The sequence below is a fragment of the Brassica napus genome, chromosome A7 (genome assembly GCF_020379485.1).
Source record: "Brassica napus cultivar Da-Ae chromosome A7, Da-Ae, whole genome shotgun sequence".
Classification (NCBI taxonomy): domain Eukaryota; kingdom Viridiplantae; phylum Streptophyta; class Magnoliopsida; order Brassicales; family Brassicaceae; genus Brassica; species Brassica napus.
Genome location: NC_063440.1, coordinates 12202924 through 12222101, shown reverse-complemented (window position 1 = coordinate 12222101; position 19178 = coordinate 12202924). Strand labels below are relative to the sequence as shown.

Here is a 19178-nt window from a genome sequence, read left to right as displayed (position 1 = left end):
TTGAGCCTCAAGAAACGGTCTGATGTCTATTGTCTCGTCTCCCATCTTGTCATGCGAAGTGAATGTGTTTTAATCATACATTTCCTGTAAGCGGAATGCAAAATAAAATAATCAGAAACATAGCAAACAAGCAAAGACTCTTTTGTCAACAAGTCTCACGACCAAACTGGTCCTGTCCACGACCCGATGAAGCATTCTCTTTAGCCCCCAATTTTTTTTTAAAAAAACTGTTATACAAAAGATCGTATGACTCTTAAATTGTAGAAAGAAATTTTATATTAAGATTCACCTAAAAATATTTATGGCTCTCTAAATCTCAGGACAGCCAAGATCAAAAACTAACCACTACAAGAAACCATGAGTTTTTTGCCTGATTTTTGTTTTGGAAATTTTTGACAATTTTCCATCTGATTTTTTCTGTCAAAAATTTATTTCCAACAGAATACAGATTTTTCATAAACTTTTAAGAAATTTTTAACCGATTTATTTTATGTCAGAAATTTCTGAAGGTTTTTTAACGAATGCCAATCAAAAATTCACTAGAAATTTTTGATGGTTTTCAAAAATTTATGTGGTCGGAAATTTCCTTTGATTTTCCAACCATTTAAAACCATATACAAATTTTAAACTCCAAAATTCAACTCTATATTAATGATCCAAAATCTAACATTTTCATACTTAACCTCAAAATTTAAACTTACACTTAAACTTACTTTTTTAAACCCAAAACATTATACTCCAAACCAAAAACTCTAAACTAAACCTTCTACCCTAAACCTTATGCATACCTTAAACTCAAACATATTCTCCAAACCTTAAACTCTTAATTACATATATCATCTACTAAATATAAATTTCAAATCTAAACATTTAAAATTTAAGAAACATCAAATCTAAACTTCCAAACAAATATCATATATGTAATTCGTAAATGCCGTGAGAAAATTTTGACGTATATAATTTACTAAAAAGCCGTCCAAAATTTATGAAGATATTATTTTCGTCAAATAATCCGTCAGAAAAATACTAGATTCTCATTGGTCCATTTGGTTTGGAAACAATCTTCATCTCAACCATTGATTCGAATAAATTCTAAGGGCCATAATTAGATTATCCTCCTCTCCTCCTCTGTAATTCCTCGAATAATATTTTCTCTTTTTCTTATAACTCAGAAGTAAATTTTAGGCCCAAACAGACCCAAACTAGTTTCTTGGGGAATGTAATCCATGGGTAGGTTCACGCATCGGATTTTCGAAATGGACCGAAAGCAAAGATTCATACTCATGTGGATACCCAGAAACACATGCAGTAGTTCCCTTCGGTAAAGTTCGAACTCGCAATCGCCCGTCCTTACCATTGGACCATGATGTTCCGGATAATTCCTCAAATAATATCCACAAGCTCTTTTCTTCTATCATCTCCTTCATCCTCTCCACAAAACTCAACTCAAGAGCATACACTCAGACAGGCCCGTGCCTCAGTTATAGAAAAAGAACCATTCGCTTAGGGCAGCAAATTTAAAAAAAAAATCATGGACATCATTTTATGTAAGATCAGGGCATAATAAAAGCATGAGTTTACTTTATACTATAAAAGCGATGTGGTAGCTAAGATAAAGAAAACCATGGATTTATGATAAAACATGGGTTTCTTAAGTTACAATATATAGGTAATTATTAATTTCTAATGAATTGGAGTAATTGAAGTGGTTAAGGGTAATATTTTTGGATGTATTTCCAAAATATTTTAAAGCTAATTTGATAAATTCTTACTTTTGTTTAAATATGATATAAGAAACATAAAAATGACTTTACTATTTTATCTAAAAGAACTAATTATTAAATTTTTGATAAAATTTTAAGAGCAAATTAGGTCAATATACTAACAAAGGTGAGATATCATTGAATGGGGGGGGAGGGGGGGGGGAAATGGTAATGATGGAGGGAAGAAAATTGGAGGGATAAAGGGTATGGAGTGCAAATAGGAGAAAAGTGGTGTGTAGGGAGTACAATTTCTCAAATTTTAATGAATAATTTTGTAAAGTAATATTTTGTTTGTTAATTTAACTCTACATGTTTATATTCTATAGTAATTTATACTATTGTTAGTTTAAACATTATATATTATTTTTAATTTAATAATTAGTTATTTAAATTCAATTGAAAGTTGTTCCCAAGAAAAAGGGATGGATGATAGACATCGGTTCGGTTAACGATGTCCTGACTTCAGCCTACGCTGCTCAAGGTGAGAAGATTCTCAGCTCCGTGTGGATTTGACGGCGGCCAAAAACGTCATTGAAACGCTCCGAAAGGAACAAGATGACACTAGGGCTCGGTTAAGGGACATGGAGGAGATGTTCGATGTCATCGCATCAGGGAACTTGGAGACTATGCGGGCGTGGGAGTCTGTTCGTCAGTCCGTTCACCGCGACCATACCCCAGAGGAGCAGGTGGAAATGGATCGACGCGTTGATGACCATAGTTCAGATCTATGTCATGAAATTAAATGAAACCGATCTGAAGAAGCAATGACTTAGACTCTATCATGAAATTGAACCATATTGAAAGATAGGTTTGGGTCTGAAGCATCGTGGATAAAAGCTGTTGGGTAGTGGATGACTAGTTCAGATGATTTGTCTTGTAAGTAGTCTGTCAATTTAAGCTACGATTTACATGCTCACCCCCAAACAAGCCAGCACCGATATGGAGCAGATGTTTTTTTTTTGCTAGGATGCAAAATGGGATGTTTTAACAGCATGTTGACGTCTAGGGTGATGCAGATAAATATTTAAGTATTTATCTTAATTAATGAAAATTATTTTAAGAATTTTTAATAATTTTAAGGTTACTTGATTTTTATATAAATACACTTATTATGTATGAGATATTAGTTTATGATTTGATTTGATTAATAAAATTGAGAGTTCTATATTTTTTATGTCGGTAGACCTATAAGGATTTCAACAAATTTAAAAAGACATTGATCTTAGGTATTCGAAGATTAAATAAGATATTTGTGTTATTGTAGCTTCCGCTATATCAGAAATTCTTAATTATCAGAAATATTTGCAGCTATACTAGTTAGGATCTATCATAGAATTAAACATCTCAAAATAATTCAAATTATTTCAAAATAAGTTAAGTTAGTTAGCTATTACATACAACGACTAGCGCGTGTCAAATGTTGTCGAGAGATGGCCTAAGATAATGCATGTTTAGTCATCAACTACTCTTCTTCGGGTCTCGAAAACGAGTTTTTTTTTTGTAACACAACAATTTCATTAATACTCTAAACCAGTTACAAGGACAAAAGCAACATCTAAACTCTGATGTGCGATCGTAATGAAATTTTCTAAGACAAAGCAGTAGAGAGATAGAGACACAAACTTAGGCTTACACACATCCTAACCGTGGCTCTAGTCTTTCGAGGGTGATATTGAGATAATACAAGAGTTTCAAGATAACCCCAGGTTGTTCCCAAAGTCAATATATAGATGTCTATTGTGATAACGGGAATACAATAAGCAATTTTTTAGATAAAAATGTGTTTGTTTCAGTCTCTACATTCATGATCTCAATGTCTATTATTATTGAGAAGGTTTTTGTAGATGGCTCTACATTTACATTTTTGGATAGTCTTTTTTTTATCAAACTATTTGCATTTCACATAAAAGGTCTTACACTCCATTTCTGGAGGAGAGGTTCAGACTGCCGAGGATAGTCTTTGGTGCGGACACACATCACTGAATCAAAATTCACAATCATAGAGTACAAGAATCTTTTACTTGTTACCAACAAGTTGGTCTGATTCCTTCACTTGCCTAAGGGACCATATATATTCCAAAATTCCACAAGTCTCTTTTGTACAATGATTCTTGAAACTGAAGTTTAAATACATCTTCAGCCATTATTTTGTGATAGATTTCATTTCCATATATGGCATAAAAAGAACAAACTGCATGGTACTTACATACAGGGCCATCCATGCCTACATCATACTAAAAGTGGCATTGGCCTTAGGCCCCTATTAATACAATTATTTTACTTTTGTAGGGGCCCCTATTCTAAAGTTCCTTAGTTTAGTAGTTAGAATATTTTTTTCTTAAATGAGCCTTGTCTATGTTTGGCTAAATTATCCCCTAATCTTTTTTGATGTAATTTATATTTTTATGTAGTTCAATTCTACTTCCAGTTTATAGATAAAACTGTATTTATGAAATAAATTTTAATATTCCAAACTTTATCTATATATATATATATATATTATATTTGGTTATATAATTGTATTTAAAAATAACTTTCAATAAAATTATACATAAACATATTTTAAGTTTTTTTCTTAAACATCTTAAAGTATTGTCATAGTAGCGACTCCCATTATTCATTGTAAAAAATAATAAGCTTATGTCTTTTAATATTTAAAATTAAAGCTTTTAGAACCCTTATATTAAACTTATTATCTACGTATTTTTGAATACTAATCAAATATTATTCTATTTTTACTTATTTTTCTGACTGTAAGAAAATCACACTTCATCATTTAAGTTTATACAATTTAAAAAATATAATTTTGTAAGTAATATGAACTTAACTTATATTTTTGTTTTACTTTTATAGTATTTAACAGTGTAACAAGACATTTATTTCTCTAAACTATTTTATACCTTTATTATAAAATAAATTAAGTTTTAACAATTCACCTTAATAATGAGAAAAAAACCTGAACTTTATATAAATATTATTTTGCATCAAGCCTCCAAATAAAACATAGGAAAAACATGAAAATGGAAGCATGTATTACCAAAGGCTAATCAGTAATCTCAAGGCATGAGAAGTCTTAAGTCATAGATAATTCTATATTATTATCAAATAAAATAAGTGACAAATATGTGCAGTTATTAAAATTTAGCGAATAAAAAATATCACCAGACAATAAAATTAATTGTCAGTAAAATCTACCCCCGTGTTGACACTTTCTCTATAAAAGGGGCTATGAGCTTGTACTCATTCACTAATTAACCACTCCCATTCTATAAGTACACTAGAGAAGTATTTAATCATTTGGAGAAAAAAAAATGGCACAGGCAATGATGAAGTCTTCTTTACAAGGAGAGGTTGAGGCAGATGTTGAGATCAAAGCTCCTGCCACTGAATTCTTTCACATGTTCGCAGCGAGACCACAAGATGTGTCTAAAGCCTCTCCTGAAAACGTCCAGGGATGTAATGTGCAAGGAGGAGAGATGGGAAGAGTTGGCACTCTCATCACTTGGAACTATGTTCTTGGTAAGCAAAATTTGTATACATCTATAATTTACTGAAAGCTAGAAAATGTGATTGGTAAAAACTATGTGTTTGGGTGCAGATGGGAAGCCGAAAGTGGCCACGGAGAGGATCGAGGCAGTGGATCCTAAGAAGAACATGATAAAGTTGAAAGTTATAGAGGGAGATCTTACCAAAGATTTCAAGAACTTCATAGTCACTATCCAGGTGACCCCGAAGCAAGGAGGACCTGGAGGTGTGGCGAAATTGAACATCGCATATGAGAGGATTGATGAAAACGTGGCTCACCCGGAGACTTTGCTCCAAACTGGTGTCAAAATGTTCAAAGACATCGACGAAATGCTTTCTGGCTAAGAAATAGATATTCTTCGAATATCTCTATATAATTATCTTCTTTGTGTATTTGGGTGGTTTGTATCAATAATGTGCTCTCTCTAGATCTAAAGAGATGTGAGTGATATGAAAGTGTGTTATCATAAATATTTAATCTGTCTTTTATGTTATTGGGTGTTTGATAATCAGCTCTCTCTCTCTCTAAATTTCAAGTATGGAAGTGTGTTCAATTAATGTCTGCCATTGCATAATTAAGGTTACGTTCTAATCAAATTGTATGTTGGAAATTTCAACTTTTGAGTATTGAGTTGCTATATATATATATATATATATATATATATATATATATATGAACACTTCTTTGTCAATCGTAATACTAATAGCAAAAACATATTATAACTAATTTCAAACTTCAGAAAATTGTACTTTATGTTAATTTATATCTTATTTTGTAAAATTCATAATGTAATATATGTGTATATATACATATATATCTTAAAAGCTAAATCAGTATATTTTAACTTGAGAAATATAAATATTAAAAATTAGTAAAATTTCACACATGCTAGAAAACATATTAGCAATATCGATTACAAAAAAATAATATGAATTTTGATCCATGTAAAACGGATTAAAATTATGGATTAATCAGTTTTCAAATATATAAACATCAAAAATTAAAACTTACATAGATTATAAATTTAATTATAAACTATTAAAACATAAATAAATTATATATTTGCAATTCATTTGTTTATGGATAGTCATTTTTTTGAGAAAATTGTGGATAGTCTTTTGAGAGGATTATTGAGATAATACAAGAGTTTCAGCATAACCCTCGAGTTGTTCCAACGTCGACATATATAGAGGTCGTTTATGATACGAGACTAGGAATACTGAGATAAAAATGTGTTTGCTGCAGTTTCTACATGCACGACCTGATCAAGTCATGATCTCAATGGCTCTACTTTTATCTTTGTTGGATAGTCTTTGGTGCGGAGACACATCACTGAATCGATACCCACAATTATAAGGTACAATAATCTTTTAGTTGTTATCAACAAGTTGGTCTGATTCCTTCAATTTCCTAAAGGACCATACATATTCCACCATCCCCGCAAGTCTCTTCTTTTACAATGATTTCACTCTAATCTGATCAGCATCAGTAAAACTGATCATCAAAACGGTATATGAGATCTTACCATGGGCGGAGGTAGTAAGGTGGTAGGGGGGTCAGCTGACCCCACTAAATTTGTAGAATTATCTGCTTTTTCTTATAAAATTTTGTTTGTGACCCCAACACAAAATTTCAGGTGACCCCATGATGAAAAAAGAAATGCTGATGTGCAGCAACCCCGGAAAAAGTGTGGTGCGGTTGTAATAATAACAAAAATATATAGATATATAGGTATATGCCATGCTCAAAATTGTGCTACGTAACGCGCACGGTCGAGTAATGCCTAGCACTGAATCAATTAATCGGGGAATATACAGGGATTAATCAAGGATTTATTTTAGGATATTTTTTTATATGTAACATATATATGTACTACATTGCTAACATTTATAAGAAAAGTGAGTTGGTGTAGTGGTCTTGTGTATTTATATAACATGCCCCAGCTCAGGTTTTTACAGAGTTGAGTACAAATTCCTTTAATTTTCAGAATTTTCATTAGCGAGGGGCAAATTTGTTATTCACCAGTCATCTTCTTCCTCTTATGTTTTTCTGCAAAATTAATCACGACGGCTGCTGATTTTTTTTCTTGGTTTCCTATCATTTTTCTTATATTTTCTTGTTGTTTTAGTCATTACATCATAGATCTAATGTAGGATATTTGATTTATGGGTCAAAACGAACAAAAACTGGAGCTTTTTCATAGCACCCGATTTTTTAATCCGATTAGATTGAATTCGCCATTGTTCACAGCCGGCTAATGCTTATCCGCCGCGTTCTCGGGTCAAGCCGCCGTGTTTTAGAACATGGGGTATATGTAGAGATTTTTGTTACTATTCACGGCGGTTTGGGACGGTTCGTCACCATTCAAAACCATAAACTAAATAATGATTATAGAAATGAATTCACTTTAATTTTGAACTCCGTTTTAACTTGAATCCAATTTAATTTGAAACCATAAAGGACAATCTTAAACTGTCAACAAATCTTTTAAGTTACTTGTTTTATATTTTTGCTAGTTTTTTTTTTTGTTTTTAGTTTTTTTATTATTATTCGCTACAAACTAAAACAAATAAAACATATTTATATTAGAGTTCTTTATATGTTCCAATTTGCTTAAATCCCTATAATCACATTTGTATGTTTATATTTAATTATATATGTTATGATTTAAACTCATACAAAATTTAAGATATAATATATATATATATATATATTCATAATTTGAATATAAAAGCTATTTTATTTTATTTTTACTTGATAATGCATAATTTATAAAATAATAATATTATCTAAATGTTATTAAATATTATAGTGATGTTTGGTTTTAGGTGGTTATATTATTTATTTAGTAAAATAAAATACTTAGAATATAATAAAATTGCAACAAAATAAGTGTATTATAAAGTATATAATATTTTGAAAATTTATAAATTATTTATTTATTTATTTTTGACCTCGGTAAGAAAATTTTCTGGTTTAGCCACTGGATCTTACGAAAGAGTTCTTAACAGCCCATATTCTCAAGCGCCGAAATTGTAGTTAACGATATAAAAGATTCCACTCTAAGCTGATCATCATCAGTAAAAGTTTCATTAAATAAGAACAGCCTCTTGGCCCTCTTCAACTTCATTAGTTGTGGTAGTGTTTGCAACACAATTTACCGGAAAAGAGATATCTTGTGTAGGAGTTGCGGGAACAAACATAGAAGGCTCATCTATCGTCATATCTTTAGGAACAAGTGAATGGTCATGGTCTGAACCAGATGCAAGAAAACTGAAAGAGACATTAGATGAACCTATTTGAGGCTCACGAACAGCCTCTTCCACGCTTGAAACAATGGCAACATCATGACCAATATTTTTCCCGTTGAGGCAGTGATAAAAACATGGACTTATGTAGCTTTATCAGTTTCTTTGACTGAGATTGTTGCAAACATCGAGATTCCATATGTGCTAAAACTCATATTATCTCGTCAAAATCCAATATTCGATATTTCGATATTATCTTTGTAGAATTATTCATGAATTCACCCACCAACAAATAGTATTTCATTATTTCAAATTCGATATCTTAAAAAAAAATATAAGTTATATTATATTTTTAAAATAAAAAGGTAAATAAATTAAAAAGTAGTAGTTAAAGAAAAAAAAATTAAAATTTTTTTTTAACGTCGTCAGCAAAACACTAAATCATAAATCTTAAACTCTATATCCTTGGATAAACTTTAAACCCTTGGATATCCTACACTCTAAATCAAAAACACTAAATACTCAACCCTAAATCATAAACCCTAAATCCTTGAGTGTATTAGTATTTAGTGTTTTTGATTTAGAGTTTATGATTTATCCAAGAGTTTAGGGTTTACCTAAAGGTTTAGGTATTAGGATTTAAGGGTTAGTTATTGCTGATGACGTTAAAAATATTTTTCTTTGTAATTATTACTATTTTTTATTTTTATTTTAAAAACATAATATAACTTGATAATATATTATTTTATTTTTTAAAATCTATCAAATATAAATTAATACAATCTTATTGGTTGGTGAATCTATAGAAAGTGAATCCAAGAATAAGTCATCTTTGTACGGGCTTTAAAGCCAAGATAATGTGACACACAACTAATAATGGGTTGGGGTCCTAAATTTAATTAAATTGTTAAACTCAAAAGACTTTTAGCAAAAACAATTATGATGTCTACGAGAGACAAAAATTACGCATCCCAACATGCAAACGTGTAACTTGCAAGTGTGATCGCAAATCGCAGGCATTGTTCTTATCACGTTACGTTCAGTCGTTCACGTACTAATAAAATAATTTGTCACAAAACGTATAGTAATGAAAAAGACAACTAGTAGTCTAGTAATCACATCCCCGAATGATTTTTTTTTTCTTTGGCCATTTTTTCGTTGACTTTATGAGAAAGTACTTGTTCCGATAGACCTCTCGTAGTCGTATTAATATTGCGTGAACTCCACCAATCCGCCAATCCCCACCACCGGCACAACTTTCCATTTTCATATCATTACAAGCCATTTTTAAAACTCGATAATTTGTTTTTTCTTTGTGAAACAGATTTTATTCTATAAATTATGTATTTTAATTAGAGGAATTGCCTCAAATTGACCATAGTCCAAGTTTTCTTCTCAATCTAGCTAGTCTCCAATGAAAAAACCGACTCAAATAAATTTTATTGAATAGTAAATATATACTGTTAAGTTTTCTAGAATTAACTAATCTTACCTTTTAATTTTAGAGGTAATGGGTAAATTTTAGGAGTAGAGTTTAAAATTTTTAATTGGTTCGACCATGAACCGGTGATGTAGCCAAATTAGATCTCAGAATTATTAAACTAATAAAAACTATTAGAACTATCAAACATCTATAAACTATCTATATAAACTTAAAACTAATATATATTTATAGTGTTTTATATTTTAAATTCATTTATATTTCAATTATGTAACATATTTACTAACATTACTTTTAAATTTATACACTAAAAATATATTAAACCAGATTATAGAATCTGGTTTAACTCGGTTGAACCACATTAGACCGTGATCCAAAAATTATTCAGTTCAGCTTCCGGTCCAGTTTTAAAAACACTGATCTTAAGGTTTGGTGTGCACCCACATCACTTCTGAATTTGACTCTTTCTTGAAACTAAATTATCATTACTCGATCAATCTGAGCTAAGTGGTTAACATGGTGGATCGTAACAGATGATCAGTCTATCTCCTACTGTTAATCGAAAGGTATTCCGAATTTGGATAAAACAGTGTGGTACTCAATCCAAACGGATCAGCCGATAGGATACATCAAAACAAAAATGTATATTCTTATACCTGCACATTGAAAGTCTTAATTTTCTAAATCTGGCTACGGGGAAACATCTATACTATTAAAGCAGAATCATTCTTAGGATTATGCCCCTGAAATTTCCTATTAATTATAAAATATTCCATTACCTTTTCAATTGTTTTTAAGGCTTTTTCGAAAATTTAAAGCCCACCACTTCTATACTTAGATAAACAATTATGTGTTTGCAATGGTTTATTAGATAAATTTCTATCAAACAAGTTTATATTATATGGGCTTTACATTAAATATTAAACATAGTTTTTGAAGTTATATAAAAATTTCACATTTATAATTAATAATTTCACATTTACAATTAATAAACATTTATAATTAATTTCCCGGTAGGTGGTGCTTTATAGATGGATCGTGGAAAGAGGGAGATAGGTACTCTGGCCAGGGCTGGTTCAGTACTCTAGCTGGTTTTGAAGGTCTGATGGAAGCAAGGAATGTAAGAGCTTCCCTCTCGCCTCTACATGCAGAGGTCGAAGCCTTACTATGGACAATGGAATGTATGAGGAATTTAAGACAAGTTCAGGTTACGTTTGCAACGGATTGTTCTCAATTGGTGAAGATGGTTTCGGAACCAGAAGAATGGCCAGCTTTTGCAAGTTATTTGGAAGATATTAAGAACTTGAAGGAGAGTTTTACACGATCAGAGATTGTACATGTACCAAGGATGCAAAATACAAATGCGGATAGTCTAGCACGCAGTGTGAGAAAACAGCCGTCTTTCGTCATCCACATGGATCAATGTCTCCCAGGGTGGTTTACAGAGTCTATATGAGTCTGTAATGTTGTCGACAAAAAAAAAAAAAAAAAAAACATAAATTAGATATGAATGTAATAGATGATATCAATACACCTTGTCTTAGTTTAAATAATATTACAATTCATTTAAATATTTTAATAATTTTATAAGTCAATGTACAAATTAATTTTACTAAAAATAATTTTAAAGTTAATTTCTTACTGTATTTTTCAGTAAAAAAATAATTATTTCACAATACTAACATTTTGTATAGATGAAAAATTAACGTAAAACATAAAAACAAATGCTAACAAAAATCATTAAGACACTTGATATATATTTTATGTATAAACACATTTGTTATAATAATAAATATGTCAAAGAAAACAAATCCGCTCTTTGAAAGCGGGTCAAAATCTTGTTTGATATTAAATGATTTTCTAGATCTGGTTACATTTACTAAATGCCGATACAAACAAAATTCATTGACAAATACTCCTTGTTAAAAGTTGTAGTACATACTGTATTTTAAAAGTATTTTTTATCTATTATTTTATGATTTATTTCTAACTAGTCTAAATTTTTATTTAATTAAAAATCTACCTGTCGTAATTCTATATTTATATTTTTCTATATTTTAAAATACATTAATCAAAGTTTAAAATATCAATCTTTCACAAAATCTAAAATATTATTATTTTCAAAGAGAGAAGGAATATAAAATAGGTGGAAACTCTATTGTACTACAATAGAACCTTTATAAATTAATAATGTTGGGACTGATATTTTATTAATTTATAAAGATATTAATTTACAAAAAAATTCTTATTTAGATTTTTTATTTTAAGATATATTTATTTTAAGATAAAAAATATTTGATTTAGTGCATAGATATTAATTTTTAATTTTTGAAATTTTACATTTATATTAATTTTATTATATTATTTGATGTATATAATATATATTGCATAGAACTTAAATGTGGTTTTAGATATAATATTACTAAATTTTATCAAAAACTTATTAAGTATTAAAAAATATAAAGATAATTTTTTTTGATGAAATATTAAATTTATTAATCATCATCTAAAATAATGTTTATGTACATAATTAACTTGGGAAGCAAGAAAGAACTATGAACTATGTATGATTTACGTATGAGCTAGGAACCAGACTTGCATTAGATGTCTCAGATGTGGTTTCTTCATATCCTCTATATATTATTTGAGAAACATTACAACATTGTTTTGTAGCCATGTGTCATCACTACAATGATTCTTAGAATGCTTAGAGAAATAGGTTGGTCCATCTAAATATATAATAAACTTTTTATTAAACTAACCATAAATACATTATTAATGTGCTTCATTATTTCCTTAAATAAAATTACGAAATTTCCTAATGTGGATAAAGTATATATATGACAATTAATGATTTTGAATAATAAAAATTTAATAAAAATAAGGGTGTATTATATTATAATTTTTTAATTTTAAACTATGAAAATAAATTAAAAAATCATAGTAACCATATAATAAAAATTAAAATTTTTCTTTCTATGTTATATTTTGAATTTTTAAAAACGATTATAAATTACTAAAATTGTTAAAAATTTCACATTCAAATTTTGTGATCCATGGTTTAAAATTTTTGTTATGACTTGATACAAATAATTAAAAAATCATATAAGTTAAAGTCTCATTTAATAAGTATTAAAAGTAATATATATATATATATCATTTTAAATTAAATTATATGACCATATAAAAATATATAAATATCTTAATTTTGAAATGTACTGTGAACAATTTTTTTTTTGATAAAAAATTTGAAAAATATAGACAATTTAATTTTAAAAAATATTATAAATCACTTAAACTATTAATCTCACAGTGAAAATTTGTTATCAGTAATTTAATTTTTTTGCTATAACACATACAATTGATATAAAATATATGAGCAAAATTTAACATTTAATAAATATTAATATTAAAATATATTGTATATAAGTTACTATCATTTAAATTTAATTATATACCATATCAAATAGAAAAAATATTTTTTGGATTAATCAAATTTATTTATATGTTCTCACCAATTTAATTATATAAGTAATAGTTACCGTCATTTTAATTATTTAATATATATTTATTATTTTATAAGATGTTATAAACATATAATATATAAAAAAGATTATGTATATAATGTTCATTCCGCGCAAGGCGCGGGTCTTAACCTAGTATCTCGTAAATGTGATCCTATTTCTCACTGTTTTTCCACAATCATTGCCAACTAGTTTGGTTGTATTGGCTTTTTTATGAATATAAAGACAATTTTATTGTGAATATAAAACAAACAATATAATAGTAGATTATTACTTATATAAGATATATATATATATATAAATTATAAATTTATAATTTTAATTAGACCATATATTTACATAAAATTTCTAAAAAAATATTATCTTATTATTTTATTGATTTATGTAAAATTTTAAATATATAAAATTTATTAATTTATAAAGATTATTAATTTATCGTGTATTAATTTATAGAGGTTATATTGTATATACATTTCAAAAGATAATTATTTTGAGAAATTTTGTTTTCTTTCTCAGATCTTGTTAAGCAAATAAATCTAAAAACGTTGACTCAAAATTAAATGTCCAAAATAGTAGTCAAAAAAATCTGTTTCATTTTATAAAAAGTTAATACATATCCTCCAAATGCGAACAAGTTTCAAACAACTAAAATCAAACTTAAAAATCAACCTTTTAATATCTCACACCTCACCTCTCTGTCCAGTCATCCCGTCTTCTCCTCCTCCTCCTCCTCCTCTGTTTCTCTTTCTTCTCGCCGGAAAGAAGAATTCTCGTTAAAAAAAAAAACAAAACTTTTCAATCAATTTCGAAACCTCAAGCCGAAAATGGACCAGATCGAATCCGCGGAGTACAATGGCTTCGAAACCACCAACGGAGCCTCTCACTCCGACCACGGATGGAAGAAAGTAGTCTACCCGAAACGCAACCGTAAGCAGAAGCCATCGGATCAGACGACGACGGCGAACGGCGAAACCCATGTTCCCAACGGAGCTTCACCCAACGGAGACAACGTGTTCCGATCCCTCGAGGAGAAAGCCGAAGATCGCCACCGACGGATCCTCGCGGCGAAGAAGGCTGCTGCTTATGACTCCGACGATTCCGATCTGGCGAGATCTAAACTCCGATCCAACGGCTACGATTATGACGACAGCGACGCTGAAGCAGCTGTCGGGAAGGAGAATGTGAAGGCGGAGGAGAAGAAGCCGAAGGTGAAGAAGGAGAAGAAGCCTAAGGTGACTTTGGGTGAAGCTGCTGCTAAGATCGACGCGTCGAATCTCGAAGCTTTCCTCTTCGAAGCTTCGGTATGTCTACATTATAGTTTCTGTTGAGATTTTGATTCTAAAGATTCGAACTTTTTTGGTTGGATAGGAATCATATGCGAGTCAGCCAGAGATTCAGCTGATGAGGTTTGCTGATTACTTTGGGAGAGCTCTCTCTGGAGTCTCTTCCTCTCATTTCCCATGGGTCAAAACCTTCAAGGAGTCTCCTTTGTCCAAGCTCATCGACGTGAGCTTTGTCTTTATATTGATATCTGGTGTCTTGTCTGAACGTTTTGTAGTTGGGTTTTTGTTTTGTCTTTAATAAAGTTGGAATCTTTCTTTCTTCATACAGATTCCTCTCTCTCATATCCCTGAAGCTGTTTGCAAAACATCAGCTGATTGGATCAACCAACGTCCCATTGATGCACTTGGGGCGTTTGTATTGTGGGCATTGGATTGCATTCTTGGAGACTTGGCTGTGCAGCAAGGAAGCGCCAAGGGTGGTAAGAAGGGCGCACAACAACATGCTACTTCAAAGTCTCAGGTACTATGTGTTGTTGGAGTTCTTCTCAGTTACCATTTCTGTTACTAACATCATTCATTTGATGGATAGGTTGCGATCTTTGTGACGGTAGCATTGGTATTACGAAGGAAACCTGATGCTCTAACTAATGTATTGCCAACTTTGAGGGAGAATCCGAAATATCAGGGACAGGATAAGCTTCCAGTTGTAGTTTGGATGATGGCTCAGGTCTGTAACAAACTACCAAATCATGTTTTCTTTTATGATAGAGATTCTGTATTCTCTTAACTGATAAACTATGCACAGGCCTCCCAAGGTGATATATCAGTAGGCTTGTACTGTTGGGCACACAACTTGTTACCGGTTGTTAGTAGCAAGAGTTGCAATCCGCAGTCAAGGGATCTCATCCTTCAGTTGGTTGAGAGGTGAGTTTAACAAAACAAAATTTGTATGATATTCTGTTAATGTGTGATGATTATTCTTATCTTTGGTTAATGGTGTTCTTTCTTTCAGGATCTTGTCCAACCCGAAGGCAAGGACGATACTTGTTAATGGGGCTGTTAGGAAGGGGGAGAGATTGATTCCACCTCCTTCGTTTGAGATCTTAATGAGACTTGCATTCCCTGCATCATCCGCAAGAGTGAAGGTAAAGTAATACTTGGGATTTCGAGACACTGCATGATAGAGTGTTGATTTTAATCTTTAGTATGGTTTGATGTACAGGCTACAGAGAGGTTTGAGGCAATATACCCTTTGTTGAAGGAGGTGTCTCTTGCTGGTGTACCTGGGAGCAAGGCAATGAAGCAAGTCACGCAGCAAATATTCACTTTTGCTCTCAAAGCAGCAGGGGAAGGTATGTCAAAGCTCCTACCTTTGCGTCTTCCTGAAGACAGTGCATTTAAAATTTGAAGTGTCTTGGCTTGGTACAGGTAATGCTGTATTAGCTAAGGAAGCGGCTGCAGTTACTATCTGGGCTATCACCCAAAATGTTGATTGCTGCAAGCACTGGGTAGGAGGCTTCACTCTTTTTTTTTTTTATCTCACATATGAGTTATTTATGATTGGTCTTTTACTAATTAGTGTTTATGGTTTGCGGGTGGGGATTATAGGAGAATCTATATAACGACAATCTGGAAGCTAGTGTCATTGTTCTTAAGAAGCTCATAGACGAGTGGAAGGAGCGTTCTGTCAAGCTAACTCCTGCTGATACCCTCACTCTTAACCGAACAATGAAGAGTTTGAGGCTAAAGGTTTGTAACTTAATTTCCATCTTTTTTATTATCTCTCTGCCAATGATTCCTTGTTAATACCGATTCTTGATCTAATGATGTTTAACTAAAACTACAGAACGAAGAAGCTCTGGAGGGAGGAGCTAAAGGTGCAAGCCTGTCTCTTTACAAAGATGCAGACAAATGCTGCAAGGTGATCTCTGGGAAACTCTCCAGCGGCAGTGGTGTCATCAAAGGTCTAGCTATTGTTGCAGTTCTGGCGGCTGCAGGTGCTGCTGCTATTTCTGCCAACCCGGAGGCTGTAGCGGAGCTGAAGGGGCAGGTGGAGTCGTGGGACCTTAACAAAATCACTGAGTCGGTGATGACAGCTTTGAAGAATTAAAGTGAAAACACCTGGGGGGGACGATAAGCAAGAGAAGTAGTAAGTCTCCTTATGGTCTAGGTGTTTGGAAAAGCTGCCTTCTTAATGCTCTCTGATGACAAAGTTTTCGAAACCTGACCAGATTTAGGGAAAGGTTAGGCTGATGAGTGAGAAGAGGTTTCTGTCTTATAATTACATGTGGGAGCAAAGCTCACAAGTTGTAGAATGTTGTTTCTAATTTGAGGATCATGGCAGGTTTTTTATGTTTCTCTGTTTTTTTTTTTTAATTTTACTTTCCGGGAAGAACAATAAAGTTATATTTCATATTTGCTCTTATGCTAAGATGGCATTCATGAAATTTGGAGAACATAGTCGTTGTTTACAAAGCATCCCAAAAAAATCAAATCTAAGAATTTTCCTTTTTCCGGAGATGAGTGAAATTTCTGATGTTGAGAAGCAAACGTTTTAACAAACGTAATCTAGTGTAGTTTTGGTTGTTGTTGACAAAAAAATGTAAATATTAATCTTCATCGCTTAATTACCTAAAATTAGTCAATGTTTCTGAAAATGTAGGTGGCCCCAATTTTTTTATGGAATGCAAGCCCTAACCCTCCAAACTATCAGTGTCTCTTTCATGCACCAAACCTAAACCCTAGAATAACCATCTTTTCTCTAACATGACCATACGTGAAATCTAAGTCGGTTTAGATCTATATATGGCTCTCGATTCATCAGGCAAACAATCCAACCGGCAGCAACGCTTGACACTGAGCGAATCTGGTAACATTTTCCCTCTTCTCTCGCTTTTCTTCCTTTCTTGAAACTGAGTTTGTACCTTATTTCTTCCAGGGAATGGATTTAGAAGCATAGAGAGTACAAAACCCAGCCAACTTGATAATGCAATGTAGAAGGTAAATACTTTTAGTCTCAAAAAAGGTAAAAACTTTTTTTTAAAGGTAAATTAATACTTTCACACTGGTTATCACAAGGTTTCAGTAATATTGATGTGTTGTTATCCTCCAGGGAGATCCCATCATCACATGTTTCATAAAGATAAAAATGCTTGAATTTTGTAATGTTTTCTATGGCAGCTGTTTGTTGCTCATGCCGTCTTCTTTTTCCGGAAGACACCTTTTGTGTTGGTTTTTCGGCCATGAGAACCAATATGAGAGGTGTCTTTCTGGACAACAAAGACATCGTGAGCAACAAACAACCGCCAAACAGCACCCAAATCCAAGAATGATCTACTGAACCTATGATAATGTGACCTTGCTGGAGGATAACATATATCACGACAGCCAATACCTTGTGATAACAATTTAAGGATAAGAAGAAGACGACCTATGGATACTTCGGCTTGGTTTATAATCTGAGCTTTAATGATCCTGTGGTTTCGCCAACCCAGTCTATCTTTAGTCTTAGCCCATTTACGAATTGTGGTGACAAGAAAGAATAAAAACTATTGTGGTACCAAGAATATTGTCACAACTTTAGCCAGTAGTGGTAAACCCTTTCCATTATGTAGAATGCTTCTAAATAATATTTGTCATGTCTTACTGTTTTTCATCGTTATACAATCAACAATAATGTTATCTTTGAACCCATGCAATGCAGTGTCCATCTTTTCTAGTACAGGAACCAAAAAAAAAAACTCAGATTAGATTTGTGATTTACATAGTCTAATTTAAAAAAGAATTTTACAAATTGAAATGTTTCTTAACTTCATCATCTTACATATATACATACATGAGTTAATGGATCATACATATTATATATATGAGTGGCGATTGAATATATAGTATTTGTATAAGTTCCTCAACTTAGAAAGGATAAAACATGTTCAGGAGATAGACACTTGTCAATCGATAAGCAATACATTACAGGTAGATCAAACAGAGATGGACCCTTGGGATTGCGACAAGAAACCAAAGGGTTGTTGTTTCAGTGCATCTCGTGAATCATTTCTTTCTCAGTTCTGTTACTTATTTGCTTCTTGTGGTTTTCTTCTTTTTCTCCTCTTTTCTTTCCCCTCCTTGATAAATACTACGACAACGACACTTGCCTTTTTACAACAATGTATAATCTAGCTAGAGAAATCCTTTTTCTTGCAGAACTCTTCAATCAATATTTCATACTCTTGACCAGTAATGGTAGTCCAGTGACGCTTGAGGAAATAAACCCAATACGGCGAATCCTGGTTCGAACCCCGCTGGCCACACGGATATGGAATATTGCTTTCGTTTCATTTGAATGTCCAGGAAAGGGTTTATCCAAGGGATATACCTCCACCCAGAGATTAGATCT

At 31.7% G+C, this 19178-nt stretch overlaps 2 protein-coding genes across 2 annotated transcripts; both read left to right on the top strand.

The window, feature by feature from the left end:
• The first annotated feature begins 4896 nt into the window (after positions 1–4896).
• On the top strand, positions 4897–5797 carry LOC106358140 (MLP-like protein 31). Its single transcript, XM_013797889.3, has 2 exons — positions 4897–5282; positions 5362–5797. The coding sequence occupies exons 1-2, from the start codon at positions 5075–5077 to the stop codon at positions 5631–5633; spliced, it is 480 nt and encodes a 159-aa protein (XP_013653343.1). The 5' UTR covers positions 4897–5074; the 3' UTR covers positions 5634–5797.
• An 8338-nt stretch (positions 5798–14135) lies between these two features.
• On the top strand, positions 14136–17200 carry LOC106358137. The gene is made up of 10 exons (XM_013797887.3): positions 14136–14803; positions 14871–15008; positions 15114–15305; positions 15375–15512; positions 15591–15709; positions 15798–15930; positions 16008–16137; positions 16214–16293; positions 16394–16534; positions 16632–17200. Exons 1-10 carry the CDS (start codon positions 14327–14329, stop codon positions 16893–16895), a joined length of 1812 nt encoding a protein of 603 aa, XP_013653341.2. The 5' UTR covers positions 14136–14326; the 3' UTR covers positions 16896–17200.
• Positions 17201–19178: the final 1978 nt, after the last annotated feature.